Here is a 27,537-nt window from a genome sequence, read left to right on the forward strand (position 1 = left end):
AACTTAGTTAGCCCAGGAGCCCTGAAAAATAACCAAATGCCACCCAATAATAAAGTCCTACAATGAAAGGCTGGTTTACTGTGCTGCATGCTGATTGGCCGGTTTAACCCAATGGCTCTATGATGTGCTGCCTGACGCTAGGATCTCTGTGTACAACAGTGTGTTCATGTGGGTGTGTTATGCTGATAAGGGAATGTGCAATCGTACTCTGTTGGACCACACACCTGGCTCTGGCTGGCATTTGTTTGAAGTCTTGATAGTTCCAGCATATCCTGGAACGTGAATTCTCCAACATTTTCTTTGTTGCTTTTTCCTCGCCCCTAAAGTATGCTAGCAGTAGCTCAGGCTAGTGTTAGCACTAGCTCGGGCTAGCTTTGGTAGTAGCTTGGGTAAGTGTATGCAGGGGCTTGGGCTGGCATTAGTAGTAGCTAAGGCTAGTGTTAGCACTAGCTTGGGCTAGCACTGTCCTGGTTAGCATTTCTGCTACCTATGTGCATATTTTGCAGATGCTGAAGTTGGTTGGGACATGGTAATTTAAGTGGTGTGTCTACACCTATGATGTTTCGAAAATGCATTTCTCACAACAAACCGTTTCTACGTGGTGATTTCAATGGAGCAGGTCAGAAACAACACAGATCCTTTGCTATGCTACATTAGACACCTCAAGCTGCCTATATTCAACAACTATAGATGTGGTTTTACATTCTTTAACACCTTTAACTCAATTTCTTTAATCAAACATTTCTATCAAAGGTTGAACATAAATCCTCGATTTAAAATGTTAGCACACAGATCATACACTTTGTGCATGACTAATTCATTTATAATTTATTTTTTACTGCCGACCATAATTAGTAAACCCATCTGTGGTGATGTGGAACACATCTTTCTACTTATCTAATTGTAAGTGGGTTCAGATAAAATCATTACTGGATAAACTGGTTTGATTTATTTTGTGTGTTTTTTAACATACGGGTCTGCTGGTAATCCCCTTGAGCAGCTTGCATGAATCTGATGAGGACTTGAAGTCATTTCCATTTCCAAACACCTGATTGCAGGTTTTTTAAGATGCAATATCCTCAAACTACTCTTTGACAAATAAACACTTTGTTTCATTCACAGCCAAGTCCACATCCTTACTTATACTCCATCTTTCCCCCCTCCGTCTCCCGTGTTTGCCTTTGCTCCAGTTCACCATTTGGCATGTGAGAAACGTGTCTCTCTCCATCCACCAGAACTCATTAAGATTATGCTGCTCTTGTTTCCTCAGAAATGTCATCTCATCTCTCCAGCCAGGGCAATCTGTGTCTTTAGCTATGGTCACCAGGCAATATCTCTGCCCATTTTCACTCCTCCACTGTTCATGCGATGAACGAAAACCCGAGAGGGGAAAAAAATGTTTGGGAAGTCTGGACTTGTGTCAACACACGAGTCCAGACGGCTGTTGTAAGCTTCAAATTGCTCTACAATTCTGAGCAAATTACAGATTAAAGCAGCAGCCTCATGGTGCTGCTGGGAACTGAAGATGGTGTTTGATTTCTATCCTTTTCTATTTTCTGTGAAAGCATAAATGAGGCCAATTTATGAACAAAAGGAAAAATATTTGAGTGGAAAAAAGTGGTTAAATACTACATTTGCTCATTGATACATCATTCTCTTCATCTTTTTGAGTATTTTTATTTTTAAACTTCAACATTTAAGGCTTGTTGGGACAAAAAAAATAACCAGGGAACTTATAGTGAATCAACAGATTCATCAATGAGGAAAATAATCCATTTGTGTGGCTCTACAGTCCAATTACAAGGTCAATACCAGCTTACACAGTGGTTACACATGATCTAAGGGCTAGAAACTTCCATTGATGCTCTGTGGCTCAGCTGGCTTTGAGTGAACCTGTTGCTTTCTACATTTGTCCCAGCGTTAGACGGCCTTACAAAAGTCTGGGAGTGGTGTGGATTAACTAAGAAATGAAGGGTTTTATGCTCAAAAGTGGAAGCTAACATTTAGTGTGTACATTTTAAAGAAAGAAATAAAAAATACCCTTCCCTAAAGCCACTATAGAACCAATTACATATTCATTCTGAAAGAAAAGTGAAAATCCACACTGATTTTAGCAAAAATTTGATCTGTGCAAAAAAAAAAAAAAAAAAAAAAACATCATAGGAGTGAGAGTGACTTCATAATTGTGGCTTTTATCCACAGCTTTAATCACTGTTGTAGAGACACTAAGGATAAAAGAGCCTCATTGATTTTCCTTGGAGAATAAAAAAGCTGGAGCCAATATAATTAAGGTTTAAAAACCCAACTCCAAAGGCCCATCAGACTTGACACTTTTCAAGGTTCTCAAAGCTTCGGCTTCCAAAAGCATCTTTTGACAGAGCTGAGGAGAAAAATTAAGAGAACAAAGACTGTCTTTTAAACGCGAAGGGAAGGTGACTGTTTACACGTGAAATGGAGCGATGGTTTAAAAGAAATCGTCCCTTAAATTGTAAAAAATAAATAAATAAATGCTACAAAGCCAAGTATGGATGGAAATGTGTGTTTGCTGGACCCCCAAGGCCCCTGAAGCCTGTGTGATGTCCTCTGTGTTTGGGGGAAGGGAGGGGCAGGACCTTCTGATATGGGGAGTGCATATTTCAGAGTCCTCCGTCTGAATAATGCAGTGGAATAATGAGGTGGGGAGTAAAGGCTGTACCCCAGGGCTTTGACCATCTCAGTGACCTGATTATGTCAGGAAGTGTCAGCCACCAAGATGCTACAAAAGCACAGAGCATCCCGTCAAGTCCATATCCTCAGTGATCTGTTCCCAGTGCTCCAGGCACCTTGTGAGCCAGGAATGCCCATACTGTCTCATTAGCAATGTTTAGAATCAAGCTCTCCTCCTCGGACAACCGTGAAACGTTACACCGAGAGACCACATTTAAATGTTTACGAGTGTTTCAGGAATAAAATCCTCAAATAGCTTTAATGTCATTGTGTTTTTTTTTTGTGAAGTTGATGTAAATACACAGTAAAGATCTAAAAAAAGGTGACATGATGTCCACAAAATCCTCTTTTAATATGTGCCGTGTGCACCTGAGATAAGATGATTCATTACATAGAGCCCCACAATGACAAGCATCATCGTTCAAGCCTCTGGCTACTGATGGAACAATTCTGCAGCCACCCTTAAATATGACAAGGTCAGCGTTTTACTCCGACAGGCGCATACGGATAAGAGAGGGAAGGGTTTGTTAATTCCCAAAATACCTAATATATGGAGGGGGTGGCTGCAGGACGGTACACAAACAACCTAACACTGAAATCTATGTGAAAATATTAGAAATACTATACAAATGGTTCCTGTTGAGTAGTACATTCATAGATGAGCTCTTATAGAGGCTGGTAACCAAGGAAACAGTTTTCTTCCTGTATCATAGGATCAGTTTAATACAGGTGTGATTCGTCAGCCTGCCGGTTCCCTGAGTCATGGCACCCACCTGTCCTTGTGCGTTGGTGACGAGCTGCCCGGTGGCCCCTTGCAGGTTTGAGAGGGTGTTGCCAAACACCTGAGAGCCAGCGATGGAGCCCATGGCTGCTGCTGCTGCTACTGCCGCCTGGCTGGCTAGGGGGTTCAGCTGCACAGAGAAAAAAAGGCATCACTCATCAGAATGCCTTCAGATCTTAAGAGAACAACACAAACGTCCAGAAGAAGCAAACTAGAAGCTTCATGACTCTGTTTTGTTGCCTGAGCCACAATAGGCTAACTATAGTGAGGTCTGTAGAGTCCAGCAGCAAGGACTGTGCAGTTTATCAAACCTTTCCCAGAGGTGAGTGCTCCTGGACGCAGTGGGAGGCTAGAGGGTAGGGAGGAGCAGTGAAAACTGGAGGGAGGCTGTGAATAAGTGGCCATTTTACCACTCTAAGTGCTTTCTCTGGCCCCTGGGGCTCCCTGCGGACCGAGTCTAGTCTTTCGACCCACAGCGATGGCCCGCCTGCTCGCTGCTCTCACAATAGAGTCAGGCAGCTCGGCTATGCATCACTGTATCGTCAGTCCCCTCTGCACACTTCGACTTAGGAGTCCTCCTGCATCACCAGACTCTAACAGAGTCCAATCTGAGGAGGCAGAGGAAGGTTAAAATGACCATCTGAACACGACTGTAATGGACTAATCTGGTCTGGCCTGTGGTCTGGAGAAGAGGCTTCTCGCATCGAGCAGAGGTTATAGAGCCCGCCACGTTGCCGTGATTACCTACATAAATCAAGCTAACCACCTATTAGGGAGCTGAAAATGCACTGCTGATTTGGTTGTACTGCAGCAGAGCAACGTTTTATTAGGCTGAGTAAGTAGACCAAAGCCAGAGAAGAGACCGCGCGATAACTCAGAAGAATAGAAAAATAACAGAAACGCTGCAGCTGGCTCCCCATTTATGCTGCCTACTTAAAATTAAAGTTAAATAAGACCTAAAATAGATTTGGCTACAGCGGAAAACCTCTGGAAATTCTAAACTTTTCCACACTTTCAGGACTCAGCTGAGAATTCAGCTTTTCTGAGATCATTCAGCTGCCATATATTTTTCATCTCATCCCACCACCATATATTATTACACTTTCTCAAATCAAATGATGAAAAAATGCCACGGAGCGATCAATACTTTTTCATTGACAGTAAAGGTTAAGCACATTAAGAATGACACTGCATTTGTCTTATGAAATCATATTTCATGTTGGTGGCCTCAAATTGGTTGTGATTGATATTGCCTCCTCTCGTCTGAAAGTCATCCAGTTTTTCCTCGATAATCGCAAGATTGTCTTTTATGTGTTCAGCGGTCACAGCGTGAAGAAACGAGTCTGAAATGCTGAAAATGCTACAGAGGTTCACCATTATGAGCATCAGAACATCATTTATATTAACACTCGCTAACAAATACTAAATGTGAACATTTTCCTTCTTTTATTCGATCTATAATCAAGTTATGAAGCTAAACTACAAAGTTGAATTTAATATTCAAATTATTTATCTGAATAGTCATAAGTTTGTTAACATAATGCACCCCCTTATCTCATCGTTATTCACATGTATGTTCTACAAGAATAAATAAATACTTTCTAAGTTCAAGCAGACTGAAGCTGTTTGGCCTTGTAGAACAGAGTTATTATGTAAATGTGTGTTTTTACACACAAAAGCCCGATAAATGCCTTATGAGGAAAAATCTAGGTGGTGCGGAAATGATTGACAATTTGATCTTTTGTAAAGGTTTTTTTAAGGAAACATTTAAAAGGTAGGTTTTTTGTATCCTTCATTTGAGCTTTTATCATAATAATAACAAAAACAATAACAACAACAACAATAATAATAATAATAATAATAATTATTATTATTATTATTATTTGACTTTATATATTTAGTCATTTATTTATATTTAGAGCTGATACTCTGATGATATTCTAAGACAGAATTCGCCTGGACTAATTTATCTCAAAACGAACTTTCCCAAAATATTCCAATGCACAACATTCTTGATAAGAACTTTTCCTAAGACAATATCAGACATTGAGCAAATAACACAGGCTGGACTGATGATTTTAATTCTGTTAAAGTGAGCGTTACCAGAGATGGGGAATTGTGGCATCAACAAGTCATCTCCATGCCGTTATTTTCCTCAGTTCAGCAACTAAACCAGGTGATTTCAATCAGCACAATGAATGAACCTTGTTCAGTTGCTGAGCTGAACAAAATCATGACATGGATTTGACTTGTTGATGCCAGAATTCCCATCTCTGGGCGTGACTTCAAGTTCATCAAGGCTGAGTCCTTGGTCTTCATATACGTACTTCCCCTTGTACTCATGATTCAGACACAAAAAATAATTAAGCCGACCATTTAAACCTGGATGTTGTTAGGTTCTGAGGACTTAGATCCTCTACGATGTCTTTTTCACAATGTTTAGATTATGCATGACACTCAGGCTCAGAAATTCTGAGTTCTGAATTTCAAAAACAAAATAGAATGGAGCCAATCCTGGACGGGACAGGCACAGCTGGGGTCTTGTTCATGAATGAGGGAACGACGGAGCGTGAGCTCGACAGGCGGGTTGGTGCGGTGCCTGCAGTGATGTGGGTGTTGTACCGATCTGTCATGGTGAAGAGAGAGCTCATTTGGAAGGTGAATCTCTCTGTTTACTGGTCGATCTATGTTCCAGCCCTCGTCTATGTCACAAGTTATGGGTAGTGGCCGAAAGAATGAGGTCGCGGCTGAAATTAGTTTTCTCCACAGGGTGGCTGGTTGTTGCCTTGATGTCTTGGCCCCGCCTCAGTTGCCTAGGAGATACATCATCGGGAGCCACCAAGACTTGTTCCAATGTTCATGTTCTACCGAGGTGTGTGTTGTCCGTTTGTTAGCCATTTAGCTAGCTGAGCAACGATACACGGGAAGTGGCCTAGCCTTGGTCAAAAATTACCCAGAATACACTGCAGTATTTTCAAAAGGATGGCGGATCAGAAGCCAGCAGCTACTTCGGGGACAATTTTCAAGTTTAAAAGTAAGTCAACTAATGTTTATTTAGATCCAAAGAAGTTATCTATGGTTGGTTAATTGCTAGTTGCAGCTTCGGTGGCTAGCAGGTAGTAACTCACTTATATTTTTATTTAACAAATATATACACAATATAAAAAGTAAAATGCTTGTTATATATTTGTATTGAAACTAATATGTATAAAATATAACGTTGTCTCCCGTGTCACATGACATTACGTGACTGCCGTGGAAGCCACGGTCACGTGATGAAAGTCGGTTCCTTTTCACCATTTTCTTTGACCAAGGAAGGACAGTGCCCTCGTAAGCAAGGCGCCTGGTCTCGCAATACATCACCTCGCAAGGCCAGGCGCTTTGACACTGAGAAACAACCGGGGTGAGAAGCTCGGTCATCCAGGAGGGGCTCTCAGTAGACCCGCTGCTCCTCCGTATCGAGAAGAGACAGTTGAGGTGGCTCGGGCATCTGATTAGGATGCCTCCCTGATAAGGTTTTCCAGGCATGTCCAACTGGGAGGAGACCTAAAGGAAGACCCATGACATGCCGGAGAGACTATGTCTCTCGGCTGGCCAGGGAATGCCTTGGGAATCACTTGGAGGAGCTGGCCCAAGCAGCTGGGGAGAGGGAAGTCTGGGCCTCTCTGTTTAGGCAGCTGCCCCCACAACCTGATCCCAGATAAGCGGAAGAAAATGGATGGATGGGTATATGAATTTCAAAAATCACATCAATCATTTTAGATATGAGCTTTTTTTTCATGCGTGAAACATTTATGGGTGTAATTCTTTTACCACTGGAAACTGTTCTCTGTGCCACACTAATGGGTAAGAGGGCAAGGACCAAAAGCTGTAGATCTATCTGTCATTTACTAAAAGTCAAGAGATTCCCTGTACATCCTGGAACGTCAGTGGTGCTCCAACATTCTTCTTTTTCATTTTTATTTATCAAGGATGTTAGCTCAGGATAGCATTAGCAGTAGCTTGGGCTAGCTTTAGCATTGGCTCGGGCTAGCATTAGCAATAGCTAGTGTGGTTTGCATTACAGCAACCGATGTTTATATATTGCCAATGTTGAAGTGGGTTGGGACTTAGGACATGCACATGTAGGGCTGTGTGTCTAAGCTCATGACATGTAAAATCAGTCTTAAAGGTGTGAACTTATTTCTGATTATAATCAGTCACTCTGAGTTTTCCATGCAGGCTGAACATGAAAATAGTCTCCTACACCTATCTCATACATTAGCTTCTGAAAGAACATAGACGGTGAAACTCTAGAATTTGAAAATCCTTAAAGATCTATGTCACACTGTCACTTAACATTCATGGACTGACCCATCTTGACGGCTAAGGTTTTTGCTGATTTAGCATCCAGGAAGCAGCAGAGAATGTCTCGGCTAGTAGAAGCTAACTGTTAACATTAGCATCTCTACCACACAGCAGCAGCTCCTCCAGGCGTGACTTATATGTGGAGATAAAACATCAACGTGGCAAGTCTGCTGTAGCTGTTAGCCAATCCGAGGCAAGATTGCCAAAAATACAGGAAATAGGACTCCAAATCAAGCCTTGTGAAGCTCAGTTCTGATGTGGCTCACTTCTACTTCCTGACAATTGTGCACCAGAGCTTTGTTTCCCCAGAGTATGACTTACAAGGCGTTCATTCCTACTAGAGACCACAGCAAAGGTACTGATTAAAAGAGCGATCCACACCTTTAATCTGATCTCCGTGGTCATTACAACATCACACATTTACATAGGCAGGTCAAATATGGGACAGGCTCTTTGGTATGACAAACACCTCAAGCTGCCTACATTCAACAACTACAAGGAGGTAAATGTGGTAGGTATGTTAAAAAACAATAACCGGCTTTTGACAGGTGCAACAGAATCAACTGTGCAAAAACCATATTGCTGTATTTTCTCTTTGTTAGAATTGTGCTGCTTACTGTATGAAATGTTGTTTATAAGGAAAGTCCGACTTGGCTAAATCACCTCCTCTGCTGTGTGGAGAAGACATAAGAGCCTCTGTGAGCATTTAGGGAGAGACAAGCAGTGAATATACAATGCTGACTTTGGGGGCCATGTTAGTAGAAACCCTGTATTGTGTATAGTATTGTGAGAGTGGAAGGGGAGCCAACATGGTCAGTTAAGCAGAGTTAAACAGAGGCCACAGATCAACACAGAGATAACGCGATCTGCTCGGGCGAGCACAGTCAGAGTCTCCGTTAAAGTCTGCTGTGCTTTGTGCCACCATGTGAGTGATAAGTTGTTGGAGATTTATTCCAAATATTATTATCAAGTGTCATTCGATGATAGCCCTGCTAGATGCTATGTTATTCTGATAAATCTGGGTGGAAGGGAGAGCAGGCTTTATTGTTGAATCTCCTCCACAGACTAATATGGATTGCAGCTGGCAGAGAACCAAGAATAAGGAGAGGCAACGCTGCGCTCAACACCTAAACAGGTGATTTTCTGCCACGGTGACTCCTCTCAACACCTCGGCAGGAGGCGCAAAATGACAGACCTGGCCTAGTATTTGTGCTGATTGCACGTGTTGGAGGAGATAAACAGCCATCTTCCAGTTTGTAGAGCCTGCATGTTAACTATTGTGTTTCACCATCAAAAGGGCGTCAAGAGGATTCTTGGTAGTTCACATCCTTTTTCAGCAATCCTTTAACTGTGTAACGGCTAATATTGAAATAAAGTCCTTTTGTTCACTGAAAATACGCGCTTGCAGCCAGAAATATTAGACTTTCTACATTTCTGTTTTGAAGAAGCAAATTTTAGCCCAGCCAAAGCTCCTGTTTTGTCACCTTTGACTCCCCACAACTGCTATTTCTCTCCCACTACCCAAGTTTAATACAGCCAAATGTAGCAGGGTACACAGGGATCAGCAAGCACAAAATAAATGCCTGACAAGAAATAAAAAGGCCTGAAAAACTGTTAAAAATATGAAGGTGAGGGAATCTGCAGTCCACCAGGTTTTCTGTCGCCTGTTTGACCACGAGGGTCACGTGGTGCAGCGGCTCGGGTAATCTCAGGAATTGAGGAGGAGGAGAAAGTGTCCCAGTAAACCGTGGAAAAAGACCTCTGTAAAGTAAAATTGTTTGGCTCAAACCGAATGGAGATTATTCTTGGTTTTGCCCTTTTCATGTGGCTGTTCTGAACTTAATTGCTTTTTTATTTTGGGGCAAAAAAAGAGCTAACATAAATGGACAAGTGGCATAAAGGCTAGCAAAGAGGTTAAATTAGTCAAATCTCTGGTTCAGAGTTGTGTGAAACAGATTTTCTGCTCAGGATTAAAGCTACAAGTGATGTAAGAGAGACGATCAAACAAAAAACCAAGGGTGACTTATCAAACTCAAGAGTTAAAATGAAAAGGTGGATTTACAAATAAAGATGATGCTGATTGTGGGTTGTATACGGGGAAATATAAGTCGAACCAAAGCTATGAAAGTAGACCCAACAGGAGAATTAACAGTCGACACCACTCTTGTTTTATTATAGGAGGAATGTCTTTTATCTGGAACAACACGGAAGTTTCCGTCCACAACCCGGTGCACCATCTCCGTCTCCCCCTCCTCTTTTCCCACTTCGGAGTGAATGTAATCAGCTGTGACATGAGAAAACACGCTCTCTGTCTGTCAGAACTCTGCTAGTCCTCCTCCTCTAAAACGGTAGCGCCCACCTCCCCCTCCATCACCTAACCGCCTCCCCCCTCCTCACATCCTCTGTGCTTATGAACATCAAAAAACCATTAGGCCCTCCAAAACACCTCTGGTCCCTTGGTTGGTGGGGCTTCACACTGCCGTTGTGCTCTCTGAGCCCTGCCAGCGCTGACTATTGCTCACCGATGGGCCTCAGCTCCGGCCGTTGTGAAAAATAAAATAACAAAAGAGCCATTCTCCAGGAAAAATATTGGGAAGTGAAAGACGGATAGAACAACTGGGACAGATAACACCCGGGAAAATACAATAACATCGCGTGGGGTGACACTTGGACATTGTAATTGCTAAAGGCAGCGGAGGGACGGGATGGCAGAGGGTGTTGATGTGAAGGTGGCCGGGGTGGCATGTCGGGCGCTAATGGAGTGATGTCATACGAAACTCCAGAATGGCGGCTAGTTAACTGAGGAGGTTTGGCTGATCAAATGAAACGCATTAACTGCAGGAAACGGCGCTCCCCGGAATGGCCACATCTAATGAGGCGAAATGCAAATGATGAAAGAAAAGAGTCATGAAAACGTTTCAGCTCACTATAAAGGCATGATGGAGTGTGGGACAGTGGCCGTCAATCTCTTCACTCATTACTTTCATGTGAAATTAAGAGCGGCTTTAATCATTCCATAAAACCGGCTTCAGCCCATTTGTTGATAATTGTTAGGAACAGCAGTTCAGAGTGGCTTCCTCATCATCAATCACCGCTGCAGGATATTTTCTTTAGTTAGAGAACATGGCCGGTAAAATTAAACGTTACACTACGGTCCTTTTACACCGTTCTCTTCCCGTGAAAACGATCTACAATGTTTAGCTGCTTCCAGATGTATTACATCTAAAACTACTTGGTGATTAAGTATCTACAGAAAAGTGCTGACCATTTCAACCTCATGAAGTGACATATTTGGTGCAGTTATTTCTGTACTGCATTGGTGCCGGGTTGGAAATCATGGCAGCGACCGCTGTCGCAGTAAATCCAATACTGTCCCGAATATATAGTAGATTTGTTTTTAGTTGCAGTGAGGAAATGATAAAATACATTTAGTAGAGTGGAGATCAGACTATGAGGAAAATATGAGGTTTAATAAGATTACGGCATACAAACAAAGGCTTTTTTCCCTGCTTCTGGATGATTATTATCTCAAATATTCAATATGTGATAAAGCAAACGTCTTATTTCAACTGGGCTGATTACATCCCGCTCCTTTTCCTTCAGGTTGAAATGGCATCTCTTTTCACTCTGCTGTTGTTTGACATATAAATATAGCATTTGAATGACTTTAATATCCTCCTAATCAATGTCCAGTGATCTTTTGATGTCCTCAATTCAATATAGGAAGGGTCATCCATGCTGCAGCTTTATAAACACAATAAAGGTAAATGATTACTCCCCTTTGAGGTGTCCAAAAATACAGCCAGTAATGAAGAGAAATGGTGGAGTTTGAGGAGGAGCCCTGTCATGTGTCATTGGCCAACTCTAAGCTGTAAGATTAATCACGAAAGAGGGGCTCTGTGGCTAAGACGTGGTCACCCCTGATCGATAAATCCACCACACACCCTTCCCCCCCCCCTCCTGCGCCGCTCTGCTTCCCTGTCTCCCTCACTTTTTCTCTGAAAGCACAGCGGCCATTGGTGCAAGCTAAATCAGCACGAATGGAGGAAATCATGAAATGTAACGCTACGATTTAATATTTTAAGAGCCGAAATGAGGAAAAAAATGTAACATTTTTAATTTAAATGAGAAAGAAAGGTTAAAATCAGTTTTCAGGTAAAGAAAAAACTAACTTTTTCATAAATAGAGACAAACGAGTTTGGAAGAATGTTAACGTCTGCGTCCCGCTGTACATGACAGAGGATTTACTAGGTCCAGCCTGCGCTTACACAACTAAAACACGAGTATTTCTGATAATATTCTCTCAGGACCACAAATGGGACTTTTGACTTGGTCTATGAGGAGGGCATAATGTAACAACATTGCATTAAAAGGCTCTTTTTACAGCGTGGCGAAGCAGCACGGCTGTGTTCCTCGTGTGAGCCCGGTGCTCTGTTTGCGGTCACTAATGGGCATCAGAAATTACAGGCGGTGGAATCGCACCCCGCGGGGGGACTGGCCTCCTCAGCAGAGCGGAGCACTTAGATGGTGTCTGAAAGGCTGCTGGAGGAGAAAGGGGGGGAACTCAATGTCACAGCCCTGCCTCATAATTAAAGAAACCCTATTCCTTATCCACTGTTAGGTGAGCCCTAGCACGGCGCTCCATCTGAGGGCTCCCATGTGGGCGGCTAATGCTAGTTGCCCCCGGTGTGCACGTGGGCTGATCGGGCAGCCTTGGCTTTCTGCTGGGTGTCTGAGCTGGAAGCCCTCTGCCCATTTCCAGAGTAATGGAGCCAGGTTTAGAAGAATGGCAGACCTCAAAAAGTGAAGGAAATATCAAATATGTGATCATTGAAAGCCCAACAAACCAAGGAAAGCCACATAGTGAGTGCAAGGTGCAATGTAGGTGCAATTTTAAAAAAAGGGAAAGTGCCCTAACAGTTTCCTGAAATGATCACTGAAATATGATAAATTTAACTTTCTTCTCATTTTGAAATTCAGGGTTCATGGTTGGTCCTTAAGTCTGATTTCCTCGCTGCTAATCCCTCATTTGAAGTAAATAAAAGTAGTAGAGCTGTCATGGTCAGGTTGTTTTCCTCATCTAGCTCCCATGCTTTAGAATTATTCATATGAAATGTGCTGCTGTTGATGGGCAACAGTCTCATTTTCTGCTTCAGTCAACAGTGCACATTTGTATTTCTAAATTGTGGAGCGCTTGTTATGTAAGGCAATTTTCTGCCTTCTTAAGAGCCGGATCTCCTGTGCATTAATATGAGGCCGAGCTGAGCTGCTGGAGAGCTGAGGGCCTGTTCATGCTCTACACCACACAGCTGCCACTACACAGATATACATATAAATACAGACGTGTGTACTTAAAAGTTTTTATTAGAAATGTAGGTTTTAAAACAGGTGTTGGGCTAGATAATGCTCAGGGTGTGGGGATGCTTCTAAGTTCTGCTGCAGGATATGAAGCCTTTTTTTTGTTGCAAATATTCGGCTAAATCTCTAAAAAGTAATCAAAACAACGTGTAAAAGAAAAGAAAAAGTTTATTAGTCAAGTAAGTGAGTAAGTGGTGCAGATTTCAGATGTATTTGTAAAGTTTGTATCATCGTAATTGAGTTAAAAGCGAGCTTTCAGTAGGGAAACGACAAAATAAATGCACGCAGGCACGCACACACGCACGCACACACACACACACACACACACACATTCTGAGGCGTGGTTTCCCTTATAAGCCACCAACTCAGAACTTCCTTACAACCTTCACAATAAGAGTCTTTCAAACACAAATCTGTTCTTCCAACTTATTTTGATACACTTAAAGCTAAAGAAAATTTTCTTAGTTAATAGTTATGTTGCAGCCTGTGACAAGCTTTAACCCAGCCGATGACTGGGTATCATTTGAATTTGAACAATTCTGATTCCAATTTCTTGTTTTGATTCTGATTCATTCAAGAGGCAAGGTCAAAAAACTTTACATGTTTTAAATGAGCCAGCTAACCAAAGGTCTTACTTGGTGAAATAGTCTGAAATCCTCTAAGAAGTTTAAAGGCGTACAATGCATCATTTTCATATTTTTAAATAATTGTCTTGATCTAGTTTGTTGATCCTTTACATCAGGGGTCTCCAGTGAAATATGTTCAAGGGCCGGAGTTTTTTCCAGCAGACATCGTGAGGGCCAGATGCTCTTCTAAAATAAAGTTCAAGTATTGTATCTAAATGTAATATTTAAAATGGCTTTGTTTTTCATCTAAACTGTTTTGATAGTAGTTGTTGTTATGTTTAGAGAACATAAACAATTGTTGATATCTGGGACATGAATTTTGCTGCAAAACTTCGGTTGGGGGGGGGGGGGGGGGGGGGTTCACTGCTTTGCAAGGTTAATGAAATGTCACTCAGACCCCCACTAACCTCTGTAGCCAGAACACTGCACTTGCCACTTCAGAGTTGCCGGTCTGGTCCCTGCTGCAGTCTAATTCCTGCACATTTCCTGCATATTTTAGATTGTGAATACAGCTGTTTTGTTTAATTTGGTGATGAATCGCTTCTGTGGACACTAATGAAGGCTGAGGAGACATTCCAGCAGTTAGATTAAGGTGTTAAAAAGATGAACGCACAGTGAGGAGTTTCACTTTCGCTTTTGTACTGGGGCTAAAGGCAAGACAATACTGCTAAGTATCTCTTTAAGTCTGAGGACTTTCTAAAGTAAAGCAACAATTTAGAACACTTCCACATCTGGGAAATTCTTCTTCGCTGGTATTCGGTCGATTCTTCTTTCAGTTGGTGGATCGACACTGGAAATTGGAATTAAAAGATTTGAAAGATTACAGGGAAAACTGAACATTAGTCCCAGTTCCAATCGATGCCCAACCCTAACCCTAGCCCTAAAACAGGGTTTTTCATTTTTTTAACACAAAGTATTTAAATTGTTCTTCAATCCACAGATTTCTGCGTCGACTTGTGAGGCATGAAAATGATAATGGACTCTTCCCTCTCAACTTAAGTGATTTCCATTGAGAAGCCACAGTATGAGCCATTACGTCTATATTTGAGCATGCCATTTTAATTTTGATTTAATATCCCACAGAACGACGACGGCCCATTTCTCTAAATTGAATGAATGCTGCGCTGATCTGGAAAAATCAATTAATCTGCACGTGGGGCTCATTTACCGCACATGTTAATATAATGGGAGAAACACCCACCACCCATAAAAAGAGAAAATTGAACAGAGGTGACATTAACAGAGGCTGACATAAGTAAAAATGCACAGAAAACGGTGACACCACTGTTTGACGACGTCTCAGCTGGAGACAAAGACAGCAGAGATGGGTCTGAGATTTGAGGAGGATGGTGGCGTGACCAAGGGAGAGCAGGAGGAGGGGAAGAGGAGAAACAGAAAGAGGTGAGGAAAGACTGAGAGTGCAGACAGCCAGGCCTCTGAAAGGCCGGTGTGGTTGGCAGTAGCTGACCTTGGTGACGATGGGTTTTCACCAGAGGCTTCTAATGAAGGCTGATTGCTGGGGAATGGTGAGGGAGCCATGGGAAAGGGAGGAGACTGAGGATGAGAGAGGGGGAAGTGAGAGGAGAGGAGAGGAGAGGAGAGGAGAGGAGAGGAGAGGAGAGGAGAGGAGAAAAGGACTGAGGAGAGACTCAGGTAATTGCAGCACTTGTGAGTTGAGGCCCTGCAGTACTGTGATGTCGGGGTGCAGCGGGGAAGAAGAGAGATGTCTGTGGACACTTTGGTGGTAAATTGTGGAGCACAGGGATAGGAGGCAGCCCCCTAGGCTGTAATTACCCCTATGAGTGTGTGGATTGAGAGTGGACAGGCCCGGTATGGGGCTTTGACAGCGATCAAGGAGACAACTGTGAAGAGGAGAGAGACAGACAGCAGAAGTCTGAGAGACAAGGAGGACAGGACGCCTCCACCTCTGCCAGGCTCCCCAAAAACTAGCCAGCGAGACACCAGACCAAGGTCAGAGGCTATTAGAGAGCACACAACACATGAGAGACAAGACAGCTATGACAAGAACAGCAGAGCTGAAGACAATGGAGAGAAACATACTGTGGAAGAAAAAAGGCCAACAAAAGCAACCAATCAGATCAGAAAGAGAGAGAGAGCAAATGTGGGACTCCGCTGGATGGCGCAGCAGGGTCAGGAAGGTCCAAGCACTGGAAAAAAACTGATTTCATAGGCTGGCCTAAGCTTCCCATTGCCACGGATCAGTATGTACCGCCTCCCCTTTCCCTGCCTGGGCTGATGTAACTCAGTGGAGTGGCAAATTACACCAGACCTACAGCTGTAGCCCGACATTATGATTAATTTGATCAGTAATTTCTCCTGTTTTTCATTTTAATCGCCGTGACCATTCTGCTGTGGCAGGTCTTTCAGATCTAATTAAGATCAATTCCGGTGTAACAGACTTGGCGCGCATTTCCCCCGTCAAATCCCTGAGCTCCCCGGGCGTGGAGAAAACCCGCAGCTCTAATCAATCAACTTCCAGCAAAATCCAGCGGGCTTCTGCAATCAGCCCATTAACGCACTTAAGCAAATTTCCTAATCCCCCACCCACTCCTCATGTCTATTTGTCATCACTTTGGTGGCTGTAGCTGCACACCGCGTCCAACCGCACATGCTCAGGAGCGGAGAGGGTTCGGGAGGCGTAGAAAGGTTAATTCTCTCCCCGTTTAAGCAAATTAGCGACACTGATCTAAGAGTCGACTATCGACTCAAGGTGACATGATGGGCTGTGTTAAGATTTGTACTCTAACAGGGAAATTAATGAGTGAGCTAATGAATGCTGTCACCCAAATTAAAGAGAAAAAGCACGAGGGTTGTAATGAATGCTCAGGATTTCCCCAGCACAAGTTTACAGAGAATATCACAGTCCTCCCACGAGGAGGAGGGAATTACAATCAGGCGTTAATTGGAACATAATGAGTGTTTGTCTCTAAGCAGCTTGGCATTGAATTTGCAGCAAATAGATGGTTGAATGGCTTTACTTGTCTGGATAATGACAGCAGGAAAAAGGGGTGTTATCCAGCTAATGCTCAATATACTACGGTAATTATGGCCCCACTTTAGTGAGCAGGCCAGGCCTTCTGGGTTAAACATGGCAACATCAGAAACACCTTTCTGTGCCTTCAATTATAAAGTTCAAAAGGTGGATTCATGTCTGCTTATATCCCAGCCGCTGCTCAGGGAGGTTCCTTTGATTACTTACGGGCGCCAACCAACGAGGAGTTCTGAGAATTAGAGATCCTCAATCAAGACAAAAATAGCACGAGGTGATCTGTACGCTACGCAGGAATACAACACAGTGAAATAAATGGCAGTGATCTTGAATGTTCTGCATAGTCTCTGGCTTTTCATCAGACTCTGAACCAGGAAATGGCAGCAGGCAGAAAGCTCTGGACTCAACCTTGTAGCCAATCAATGACCAGCGGGGCTGACTTTGCATGTTTGGCTCAAGTCAGCATGCTAGGAACCACAACAAAGCAAGTATTGAATTGTTGGGGAAAGCTGGGGGAAAATACAGAACCGTGCTGGTGGAAAAGGCTGTCAAACCGAACCGCACCCATCTGAGTTATGCTGTTGGAAAAGAGCCTTTAGTGGAGCAACCAAGGCATGGTTTCTTTCATGGCTTATTTTTGTTTTAAAGGTGGAAACACTAAAAAGCTATTTTTAATTTTAATTTCTGAATACAATTGGTCACTTTGAGTTTTTCATGCAGGCCGAACATAAAAATAGTCTCCTACACCGATCTCCTGCATTAGCTTCTGACAGAAAATAGGCGGTGCAACTCTAGGATTTGAAAAGCTTGACAGATCTACATCACACTGCCACTTAACATTCCTGAACTGATCCATCTTGATTCGAGATGGGAAGAGCTGTTGTTTTAGCATCCAGGAAACAGCAGAGGATGTCTCAGCTAGTAAAAGCCAACTGTTAGCATTAGCATCTCCACCACATAGCAGATCTCCTTCAGGCTTGTGTTGTTTGTAGAGATAAAAGATCACATCGAGAGGAACCAGTCGAGGTGGCTCGGGCATCTAGTCAGGATGCCTCCTGGACGCCTCCCTGGTTAGGTTTTCCGGGCACGTCCAACTGGGAGGAGGCCTAAAGGTAGACCCAGGATACGGTGGAGGGACTATGTCTCTCACCTGGCCAGGGAACACCTTGGGATTCCCCCAGAAGAGCTGGCCCAAGTGGCTGGGAAGAGGGAAGTCTGGGCCTCTCGACTTAAGCTACTGCCCCCGCGACCTGACTTCGCATAAGCAGATGAAAATGGATGGATGGATGGATGGAAGGATGGAAAAGATGAGCGTTGCAGATCAAACAGAGTCAGAGGTAGAATCGTATTGCTGTCATCCACTGCGAGGAGAGATGTCCAAATATCTGGAAACAAGACTCCAAAACCTGCCGTCTGAAGCTGCTTTCTCCTCCAGCTCACTTCCTGATTCAGGAGCATCTGAGATGTTTTTCCCCAGAGAACAACTTACAAGGCATTCATTCCTACTAGAGACCACTGCAAATGTATTGATTAAACAAGTGTTTAACACCTTTAATTACTCTGCCTACCTGAGCTGGTTGTCACTGACGGTGTTTAGCGTGTGGAGGACCTCGTGGAAGTTTTTTTTCCTAAACCCGATTGGATAGTGTTTCCCTGGCCACATGGTGCGTGTTGCGCGTGGGTGGGGCGCTAATAAAGGCCGCTATTAGTTGTGTACTATCCTTCCTTACGTGATACTTCGTTACGTGATACTTACCAATCCGGTGGAAAGTCGGGGTCCGACAAAAGCTGAAAACTTACTGAGCTGGAAATTACAAACAAGATTTGCAAGCAAGTTTCCAAAATGTCTCAAAATGGCCGCAAAGGTTCTTAATTTCAAGTGAATTTATGTCTTGTTGCTTAAAAGTTGAACATGACCGCTAAAAAAACAAAAAAAACATAGACAAACATTCTCATAATATAGAAATAGATCATCGTAGGCATCTGGAATAGTCTCAAACCTGTCTCAAATTAGTTTTCTTGAGTCAGAAAGTGCAGGAGATAACACACGACCCTGGAAAGGAGTTGCCTGCCAAATTGACAATAAAATGAGGGTACATCATGACTCACTTTTAAATTAAGAACAATTAATAACTAACTGACAGGAAAAATATGCTCAAAAGTTGCACTGTTGTTGCTATTATGTCCCAATTTAAAATAATGAGCTTTTGTAGAACAGATGACACATACATTAAACTTCATGGGTCTATCCGTCTCCCTTACATCAGCCATGACACCTCACAGGATCCAATCACATCCCAACCTGTTACTAAAGTGTTTATTTTTCTGTGTCAGATAAACTTAAAAGAAATGCTTACTTTAAAGCAACTTTTTTTCCCCAAATTATTAACACGCCCAATGACAAACCTGCTTGAAAATCCAATCACTGACCCAGCCCATGGAAGCAGATGGAGCTGCTGTTTAAATCCTATTGTAGCCTTGAGCGGTTGCTGAGGCCGCGGCCTGTCCTTGAGCGAGCCCCTCATGATCTTCGACAACCTCAGCAATGACCCAAAGAAACTAAACCTTTTACGACTATTCTGCCTCTGCCGTGCACAAACACAATACACTGTGTAATCCTATTTGATGAGGCAATATCCTAATGATACCCGGTGTGGCCTTTTTGCCCATTAAAAGCCACGTTGTGGATGACTGAGGACAGACCTGACTTTAAAGAAGACAGTCGATTTGTATTTATTTATTGCTGTAAGTGTGTTCTAAAATAACAGCTGTTTGGTGAATGAAGGAAGGATTTAACACTAGTTGTTTAAAAACTTACCTAGAAAGTTGTTTCCAAGGAAATCAAGAGCTTAGAAGCTAGGTTCTGACTCTTTGTAAGCACAAGAGCAGCAGATGAGCACATTAAGATTACAAAATCAGACAGAACAGTGTGTTTAGTGCGGCGTTTAGAGCAGCTAGCCATTGAAGCCCATTAAATCCAAAGGCTGTTTTTCCTGCTGAGTCTCACCAGGCCGTGACAGGGCCGGAGAGGGCTGCGAGGGGAAACAAATAGCCCAACTCATCCTGGCCATAAAGAAGCTTGCACCCCAACCCAATAAGGGTCTGACGCTGATGAATGTGACTAGGGACAGAAAGGCGACCCTGGCTAGTATCCACCAGAAATGAAACCACAGGGATATAAAATATGTTATTATGGTCACACAGTGACAGGCAGATGCACGGCAGGGCAGGGATGGATGGACAGGCGGAGTGACTAAAAAGAAGGAGAAGCAGGAAGAGCAGCAAAAATTAAGGGAATGATTACACCTGCAACGCTGTAGGATAGATAACCACAGGAAGATGTGCATCATCATAATTGTGTGTTTAAAGTTAAAGTGCCATTAGTTGTCACACACACTGATGTGTGTGTGAAATTTGTTCTCCGCATTTGACCCATCGCCTAGGGCAGGGGTCCTCAATTATAATGGTCCGAGGGCCACTCACAAAAAAGACCCAGAAGCAAGAGGGCCGGATTGGGGAGGGGGATGGGGTGCTGCTGCTGCTGTTTGGATCGCCGGCTGTAATGCATATAACACACAAGCTTGCAATATAAAGGAGGACAACACCTGTCTCCCTCCAGCTCGGCTGTGTGACTGCACTAACCTGTCCTGTGTGACCCTCACCGTGTAGCCCTCATGTCCATGCTGTCTCTGGAGGAGCAGATAGGAGACAAGATCTCCTGTAACTTAAAATGAACCAAAGCTTCCTCCCAGCTTCTCTTTAAGCTGAATTTAACATCAATCATCATGAAACAAAAGAATAAAGTGGAACAACAACTTCTATCTTCTGTTTCTCTCTACTTTTAACTTCTCAGTGTCCCTAAATAAGATGATTACGCTGCAGCCGCCGTCGCTGATCCCGCTCCCTCCCCAAGACCGGATCTCCCAACATCACAACACTCGGTCTGACTGAGCGCTTCCAGGAGAAACAATAATGAAATTATGAAAATAATAACACGTGTTTGGAGGAGCGTCCTCCGATCCTCTCTCTTGTGTGAGAGCACACAATCTCTCTCTCTCTCTCAGTCGCTGATCGAGCGAGTGGAGCGCGCCACGTGACAACCCGCTCAATTAACATAATCCATGGCCAAAATCCAACAGAACCGATTGGGCTGATTTGGTTCAGGTTTGGTCTCAGGTTATAACTCCAGCGCTCAGCCCTGCAGTACCACATAAAGGCAGAACAAAGTTTCCAACCCGGTAAATGTGGAGAACACCGCTCTGACAGGATGTGGATGCTACGCTGGTGCAACCGTTAAAATAACAAAACCACATTCCACTATAACTGATTATGGCTCCTCTTCTATGATGCAGAATCGTTTATGCCCGCATCTCATGCATTGATTATTTTCCTCAGCTCTATCTATCCTACACATCCCGGTCGGCCGTCGGGGGTGGGGGTGGGGGGTGCGCGCGGGGTTTGGGGGCCACAAATAGAGGGCTTGCGGGCCGGATGTGGCCCGCGGGCTGCCATTTGAGGACCACTGCCCTGGGGGAGCAGTGAGCTGCAGACACAGCCACGCTCGGGAACCATTTGGTGGTTTAACCCCCAAATCCAACCCCTTAATGCTGAGTGTCAAGCAGGGAGGCATTGGGTCCCATTTTTTCTAAGTCTTTGGTATGACCCGACCAGGAATCAAACCCTGATCTCCCGGTCTCAGGGCGGACACTCAACCACTAGGCCACTGAGCTGGCTAAACGGAGATAAAATGAACTGGTTTTGTTGACAAGATGCACATTTCTAATGGCCCCACAAAAACACAGAGAGGAGCTGCAGGCCTCCATTTAAACACAGCCAATTGATAAATCTCTAATGCCAACGAAGAAACAAGCACTGTGTGCACAAGAATGGCACTATTCACATGCCCACCTGAGAGTTTTCAGTTGTTTTATATATTTTAAATAGCACAGCTAGTTTATGTGAACATCTAGGCAACTACCAGTGTTATCTGAGGTTCTGACAATGCAGAAGATAACATCTACAGATAAAATAATGCATGGACAACAAAGTTTGTGTTCGTGGTGGCATTACAGTTAAATTAAGATCAAGTATTACATTTGTCATAATCTGTATTAGAAGTGGTTTATTCCATTTGAGTCTGTGAGCTCACCGGTAGCGGTATGGGTGGAGTGACTGGGGAGGGAAGGCTGCGGGCTGGCGACTGGTTCTGCCGGTGCGGCGGGGACTGATGAGGCTGACCGGAGGTGGAGGAGCAGGCGGAGCCTGGAGATGGCACAGAGGTCTGCTGCTGGCTGGGTGGGGTCATGTGATGCTGGGCCTGCAGCTGGTTCTGGACGTGGGTCTGTTGGTGATGGTGTTGCTGCTGCAGCTGCTGGAGCTGCTGCAGGTGCTGGAGCTGGGAGTTCAGGGATGAGGTAGCTGTCGGTGAGAGGGCAGATCTTAACTGTCACACATCCAGAATAACAAATACAAATGAGATTTCAGGGACAGTCTGACAACAAGTGTTTTAGCACATAAAAACCCTCATTATTACAGGAATATTCCAACACCTTACATGCACACATGTGGGTGGTTGTAAGAGACACATGTAAATTGCATAGAGTCACAACAAGGTCCTCTAGGGTTTTAGCCTGCTTGATAGAGTCGGTGAATTTAATTTAGCAAGTTGGAGGACAAACCCACCCTGACTGATGTAACGGCTCTCTCTGGAGCCAAAAGCCTCATTGTTACTCTGAGAACGGGGCATATTCGCTTTAATGGCTTCAAATCTCATAAGAAAAAGACATCCGTCTTCTCAGGGAGAGATCAGAAATAAACCCATTAACTAATTGGCTCCAATAATGGCGTGCCATTTGAAGCTCATTTCTACATTTAAATGCTTTTAAAGAAAAAACGGTTAACACTCAGCAGATACATCAGGCGAGATTATGCCTCCAAAAATCAAGAATGTAAATGCAAAAGAAAAGTAAGAAAACATTTTATGCTGTAAACACTTTGGTTGTGTTACTCGACCTCAAGGTCATTTTTGTGTCAGTTAATCAAAGATGTCTGAATGCACCAAAAAATGGTGATTTTTCAACGAACCAAAACTAAGTTTTGTGTTTAAACATCAGAAAATGCTTTAAGAAAAACAAATTCTATCCATAAGGGGAGAAACTGAACAAAAATGATATCTAAGAAGACCTTCAAGCTGGCTCTCAAAGGGAACAGTGTCTCTATAACTTAAACTGTCAGAAAATATATATTTTTTATTTCACTTCAACTTCATAAGTTTTTTTGTTTCAGTTGAACTAAAAAGGAATTTAGTGAATTTTATAAAAAGGACTTTTTTATAATAAAAAGTTTTTCTTTTTATCCTGATTTTTAAATATTAAACAGCTTTATTTACAATAATTTATTAAACTGTTAATCATGTTGAACTTTTAAAGAACTTAACTGTGCTACTTTACTGTCTTATAGATTTATGAAAATTTGCTTGAATCCTTTGAAGTATTTCTCATTAAAATATGCCGAAAAATAGGAAAAACATCAAACATACTCAAAACCTCTAGAGAAACATTATGTTTTTAATAAAATAGGAGAAAACAATGTTTTAATAGATAACTTAAGGATCATATAAAACTAATCTGTATTTAATGTGTGAACCACAGAAAATGATGTTATAAACGGTGGAAAGCTGGTGTGCCCAAGTACATAGTTAGACGTTTGTCATATTGGTATACAAACCAGACCATACGGGTCAAGTGTGCCAACTGTGTACCTGCACCTTTTCAGGTCTTTAACAGAGTAGGACAAGAGAGCATTTTAGCACTGGCGTTGTTTATTTTTACATGAATAATCTGTTTAAACAGTTAATTCAGTGTAGAACTGGCTGTATGGCAGGAGGTACAGTAATAAATCATCTGATGTATGCTGATGACATAGTGGTCTCGTCGTCTCGTCTTCCTCCGCTTATCCGGGTCCGGGTCGCGGGGGCAGCATCCCAACTAGGGAGCTCCAGGCCGTCCTCTCCCCGGCCTTGTCCACCAGCTCCTCCGGCAGGACCCCAAGGCGTTCCCGGACCAGATTGGAGATGTAACTTCTCCAACGTGTCCTGGGTCGACCCGGGGGCCTTCTGCCGGCAGGACATGCCCGAAACACCTCCCCAGGGAGGCGTCCAGGAGGCATCCTGACCAGATGCCCAAACCACCTCAACTGGCTCCTTTCGATCCGGAGGAGCAGCGGTTCTACTCCAAGTCCCTCCCGAATGTCCGAGCTCCTCACCCTATCTCTAAGGCTGAGCCCGGCCACCCTACGGAGGAAACTCATTTCGGCCGCTTGTATCCGCGATCTCGTTCTTTCGGTCATTACCCAAAGCTCATGACCATAGGTGAGGATTGGGACGTAGATCGACCGGTAAATCGAGAGCCTGGCTTTCTGGCTCAGCTCCCTCTTCCCCACGACAGATCGGCTCAGCGTCCGCATCACTGCAGACGCCGAACCAATCCGCCTGTCGATCTCCCGATCCCTCCTACCCTCACTCGTGAACAAGACCCCGAGATACTTAAACTCCTCCACTTGAGGTAGGACCTCTCCCCCGACCCGGAGGTGGCAAGCCACCCTTTTCCGGTCGAGAACCATGGTCTCAGATTTGGAGGTGCTGATCCTCATCCCAGCCGCTTCACATTCGGCCGCGAACCTACCCAGCAAGAGCTGAAGGTCAGAGCTGGATGAAGCTAGGAGGACCACATCATCCGCAAAAAGCAGAGACGAGATTCTCCTGCCACCAAACTCGACACACTCCACACCACGGCTGCGTCTAGAAATTCTGTCCATAAATGTGATGAACAGAACCGGTGACAAAGGGCAGCCCTGGCGGAGTCCAACCCTCACTGGGAACAGGTCCGACTTACTACCGGCTATGCGGACCAAACTCACGCTCCTCTGGTAAAGGGACTGAATGGCCCTTAACAGAAAGCCACCCACCCCATACTCCTGGAGCGTCCCCCACAGGGTGCCCCTGGGGACACGGTCATAAGCCTTCTCCAAATCCACAAAGCACATGTGGATTGGTTGGGCAAACTCCCATGCCCCCTCCATCACCCTTGCAAGGGTATAGAGCTGGTCCACAGTTCCACGGCCAGGACGAAAACCACATTGCTCCTCCTCTATCTGAGATTCAACTATCGATCGGACCCTCCTCTCCAGTACCTTGGAGTAGACCTTTCCAGGGAGGCTGAGGAGTGTGATCCCCCTATAGTTGGAACACACCCTCAGGTCACCCTTCTTAAAGATGGGGACCACCACCCCGGTCTGCCACTCCCTAGGAACTGCCCCCGATGACCACGCAATGTTGTAGAGACGTGTCAACCATGACAGCCCTACAACATCCATAGCCTTGAGATACCCAGGACGAACCTCATCCGCCCCCGGGGCTCCGCCGCTGTGTAGTTGTTTGACTACCTCAGCAACTTCTGCCCCCGAGATCGGACAGTCCATCCCCAGGCCTCCCAGCTCTGGTTCCTCCTCGGAATGCGCATTGGTGGGATTGAGGAGCTCCTCAAAGTATTCCTTCCACCGTCCGACTATAGCCTCAGTTGACGTCAGCAGCTCCCCATCCCCACTGTAAACAGTGTGAGCGAGTTGCTGCCTTCCTCTCCTGAGGCGCCGGACAGTTTGCCAGAACCTCTTTGGAGCCGATCGATAGTCTTTCTCCATGGCCTCACCAAACTCCTCCCACGCCCGAGATTTTGCCTCGGCAACTGCCACTGCTGCACCCCGCTTGGCTATCCGGTACCTGTCTGCTGCCTCCGGAGACCCACAGACCAGCCACGCCCTGTAGGCCTCCTTCTTCAGCCTGACGGCTCCCCGAACCTCTGGTGTCCACCAGCGGGTACGGGGGTTGCCACCACGACTGGCACCGGCCACCTTACGACCACAGCTAGCAACAGCCGCCTCGACAATCGCAGAGTGGAACAAGGCCCACTCGGACTCAATGTCCCCCACTGCTCTCGGGACGTGGTCAAAGCTCTGCCGGAGGTGGGAGTTGAAGACCGTCTTGACAGGTTCTTCTGCCAGGCGTTCCCAGCAGACCCTCACTATGCGTTTGGGTCTGCCAGGTCTACGCGGCATGTTCCCTTGCCATCTGATCCAACTCACCACCAGGTGGTGATCAGTTGACAGCTCCGCCCCTCTCTTCACTCGGGTGTCCAAAACATACGGTCGCAGGTCAGATGATACGACTACAAAATCTATCATCGACCTGTGACCTAGGCTGCCCTGGTACCAAGTGTACCGGTGGGCATCCTTATGTTCGAACATGGTGTTCGTTATGGCCAAACTGCGGCTTGCACAGAAGTCCAATAACAAAACACCGCTCGAGTTCTGATCAGGTGGGCCGTTCCTCCCAATCACACCCCTCCAGGTCAAGCTGTCATTGCCCACGTGAGCATTGAAGTCCCCCAGCAGGACAATGGAGTCCCCTGATGGAGCACTATCTAGCACTCGTCCCAGGGACTCCAAAAAGGGTGGGTACTCTGAACTGATATTTGGCCCATACGCACAAACAACAGTCAGGACCCGTTCCCCGACCCGAAGGCGCAAGGAAGCTACCCTCTTGTCCCCCGGGGTAAACCCCAACACACAGGCAGAGAGTCTCGGGGCTAACAAAAAGCCAACCCCAGCCCTCCGCCTCTCACCCGGAGCAACTCCAGCAAAGTAGAGTGTCCAACCCCTCTCCAGGTCTCGGGTTCCAGAGCCAATGCAATGTGTCGAGGTGAGTCCGACTATATCTAGCCGGTACCGCTCAACCTCTGCCACAAGCTCCGGCTCCTTCCCCGCCAGCGAGGTGACGTTCCATGTCCCAAAAACTAGTTTCCTTGTCCGGGGATTGGACCGCCAAGGCTCCCGCCTTGGTCTGCCACCCGATTCACATTGCACCGGACCCTTCATGTTCCTCCTGCGGGTGGTGGGTCCACAGTTGGACGAGCCCATGTATCCGGTTCGGGCTGGGCCCGGCCGGGCCCCATGGGCGAAAGCCCGGCCACCAGGCGCTCGCTCACGGGCCCCAACCCCAGGCCTGGCTCCAGGGTGGGACCCCGGTAACCCTCCGGGCCGGGTACTCCGACTCTTCGTTTTCACCGCCATGAAAGATCCTTCGAACCGTTCTTTGTCTCACCCTTCACCTAAGACCAATTTGTCATGGGAGACCCTACCAGGGGCACTAAGTGCCCCAGGCAACATAGCTCCTAGGATCATTAGGGCACTCAAACTCCTCCACCACGATAAGGTGACGGTTCAAGGTGACATAGTGGTATTTAGCCCAAATTCAGCTGGTCGTCGGGAGCTTCTTAATGTGTGCTCTGAGTTTGGTGAACAGCATGGTGTTAAATTTAATCCTGCAAAAAGTATAATCATGATCTGTCGAACTGAAGAGGACAAAAGGATCAGATTTCCTGACTTCAAGCTATCTGGCTCTATTTTAAGTGTTTCAAATGAAGTGAAATATCTGGGTCATGTGTTGACAGACAACCCATCAGAAGATCAGGACATTTATCGTCAGTGCTGAATGTTATATGCACAAGCTAATGTACTGGGTCGTAAATTTGGATATTGTTCTGTTAACGTCAAACTTAACTTGTTTAGAGCTTCCTGTACCTCACTGTACACAGCACATTTATGGTGGAATTATAAAACAGCCAGTATCCAGAGACTGCAGGTGGCTTACAACG

At 44.8% G+C, this 27,537-nt stretch overlaps 1 protein-coding gene across 3 annotated transcripts in view; it reads right to left on the bottom strand.

Moving 5' to 3' along the window:
• pou6f2 (POU class 6 homeobox 2) overlaps positions 1-27,537 on the bottom strand; it is a 110,455-nt gene that overhangs the window by 22,870 nt on the left and 60,048 nt on the right. For all 3 annotated transcript variants that reach the window (XM_054751457.2, XM_070553106.1, XM_015954702.3), the window contains 2 exons: positions 21,978-22,246; positions 3,480-3,617 (listed from right to left, as the gene is read on the bottom strand). In XM_054751457.2, coding sequence (XP_054607432.1) covers positions 3,480-3,617; positions 21,978-22,246 — 407 coding nt within the window. The remainder of the gene's footprint in view (positions 1-3,479; positions 3,618-21,977; positions 22,247-27,537) is intronic.

This window comes from Nothobranchius furzeri, chromosome 7 (genome assembly GCF_043380555.1).
Source record: "Nothobranchius furzeri strain GRZ-AD chromosome 7, NfurGRZ-RIMD1, whole genome shotgun sequence".
NCBI lineage: Eukaryota > Metazoa > Chordata > Actinopteri > Cyprinodontiformes > Nothobranchiidae > Nothobranchius > Nothobranchius furzeri.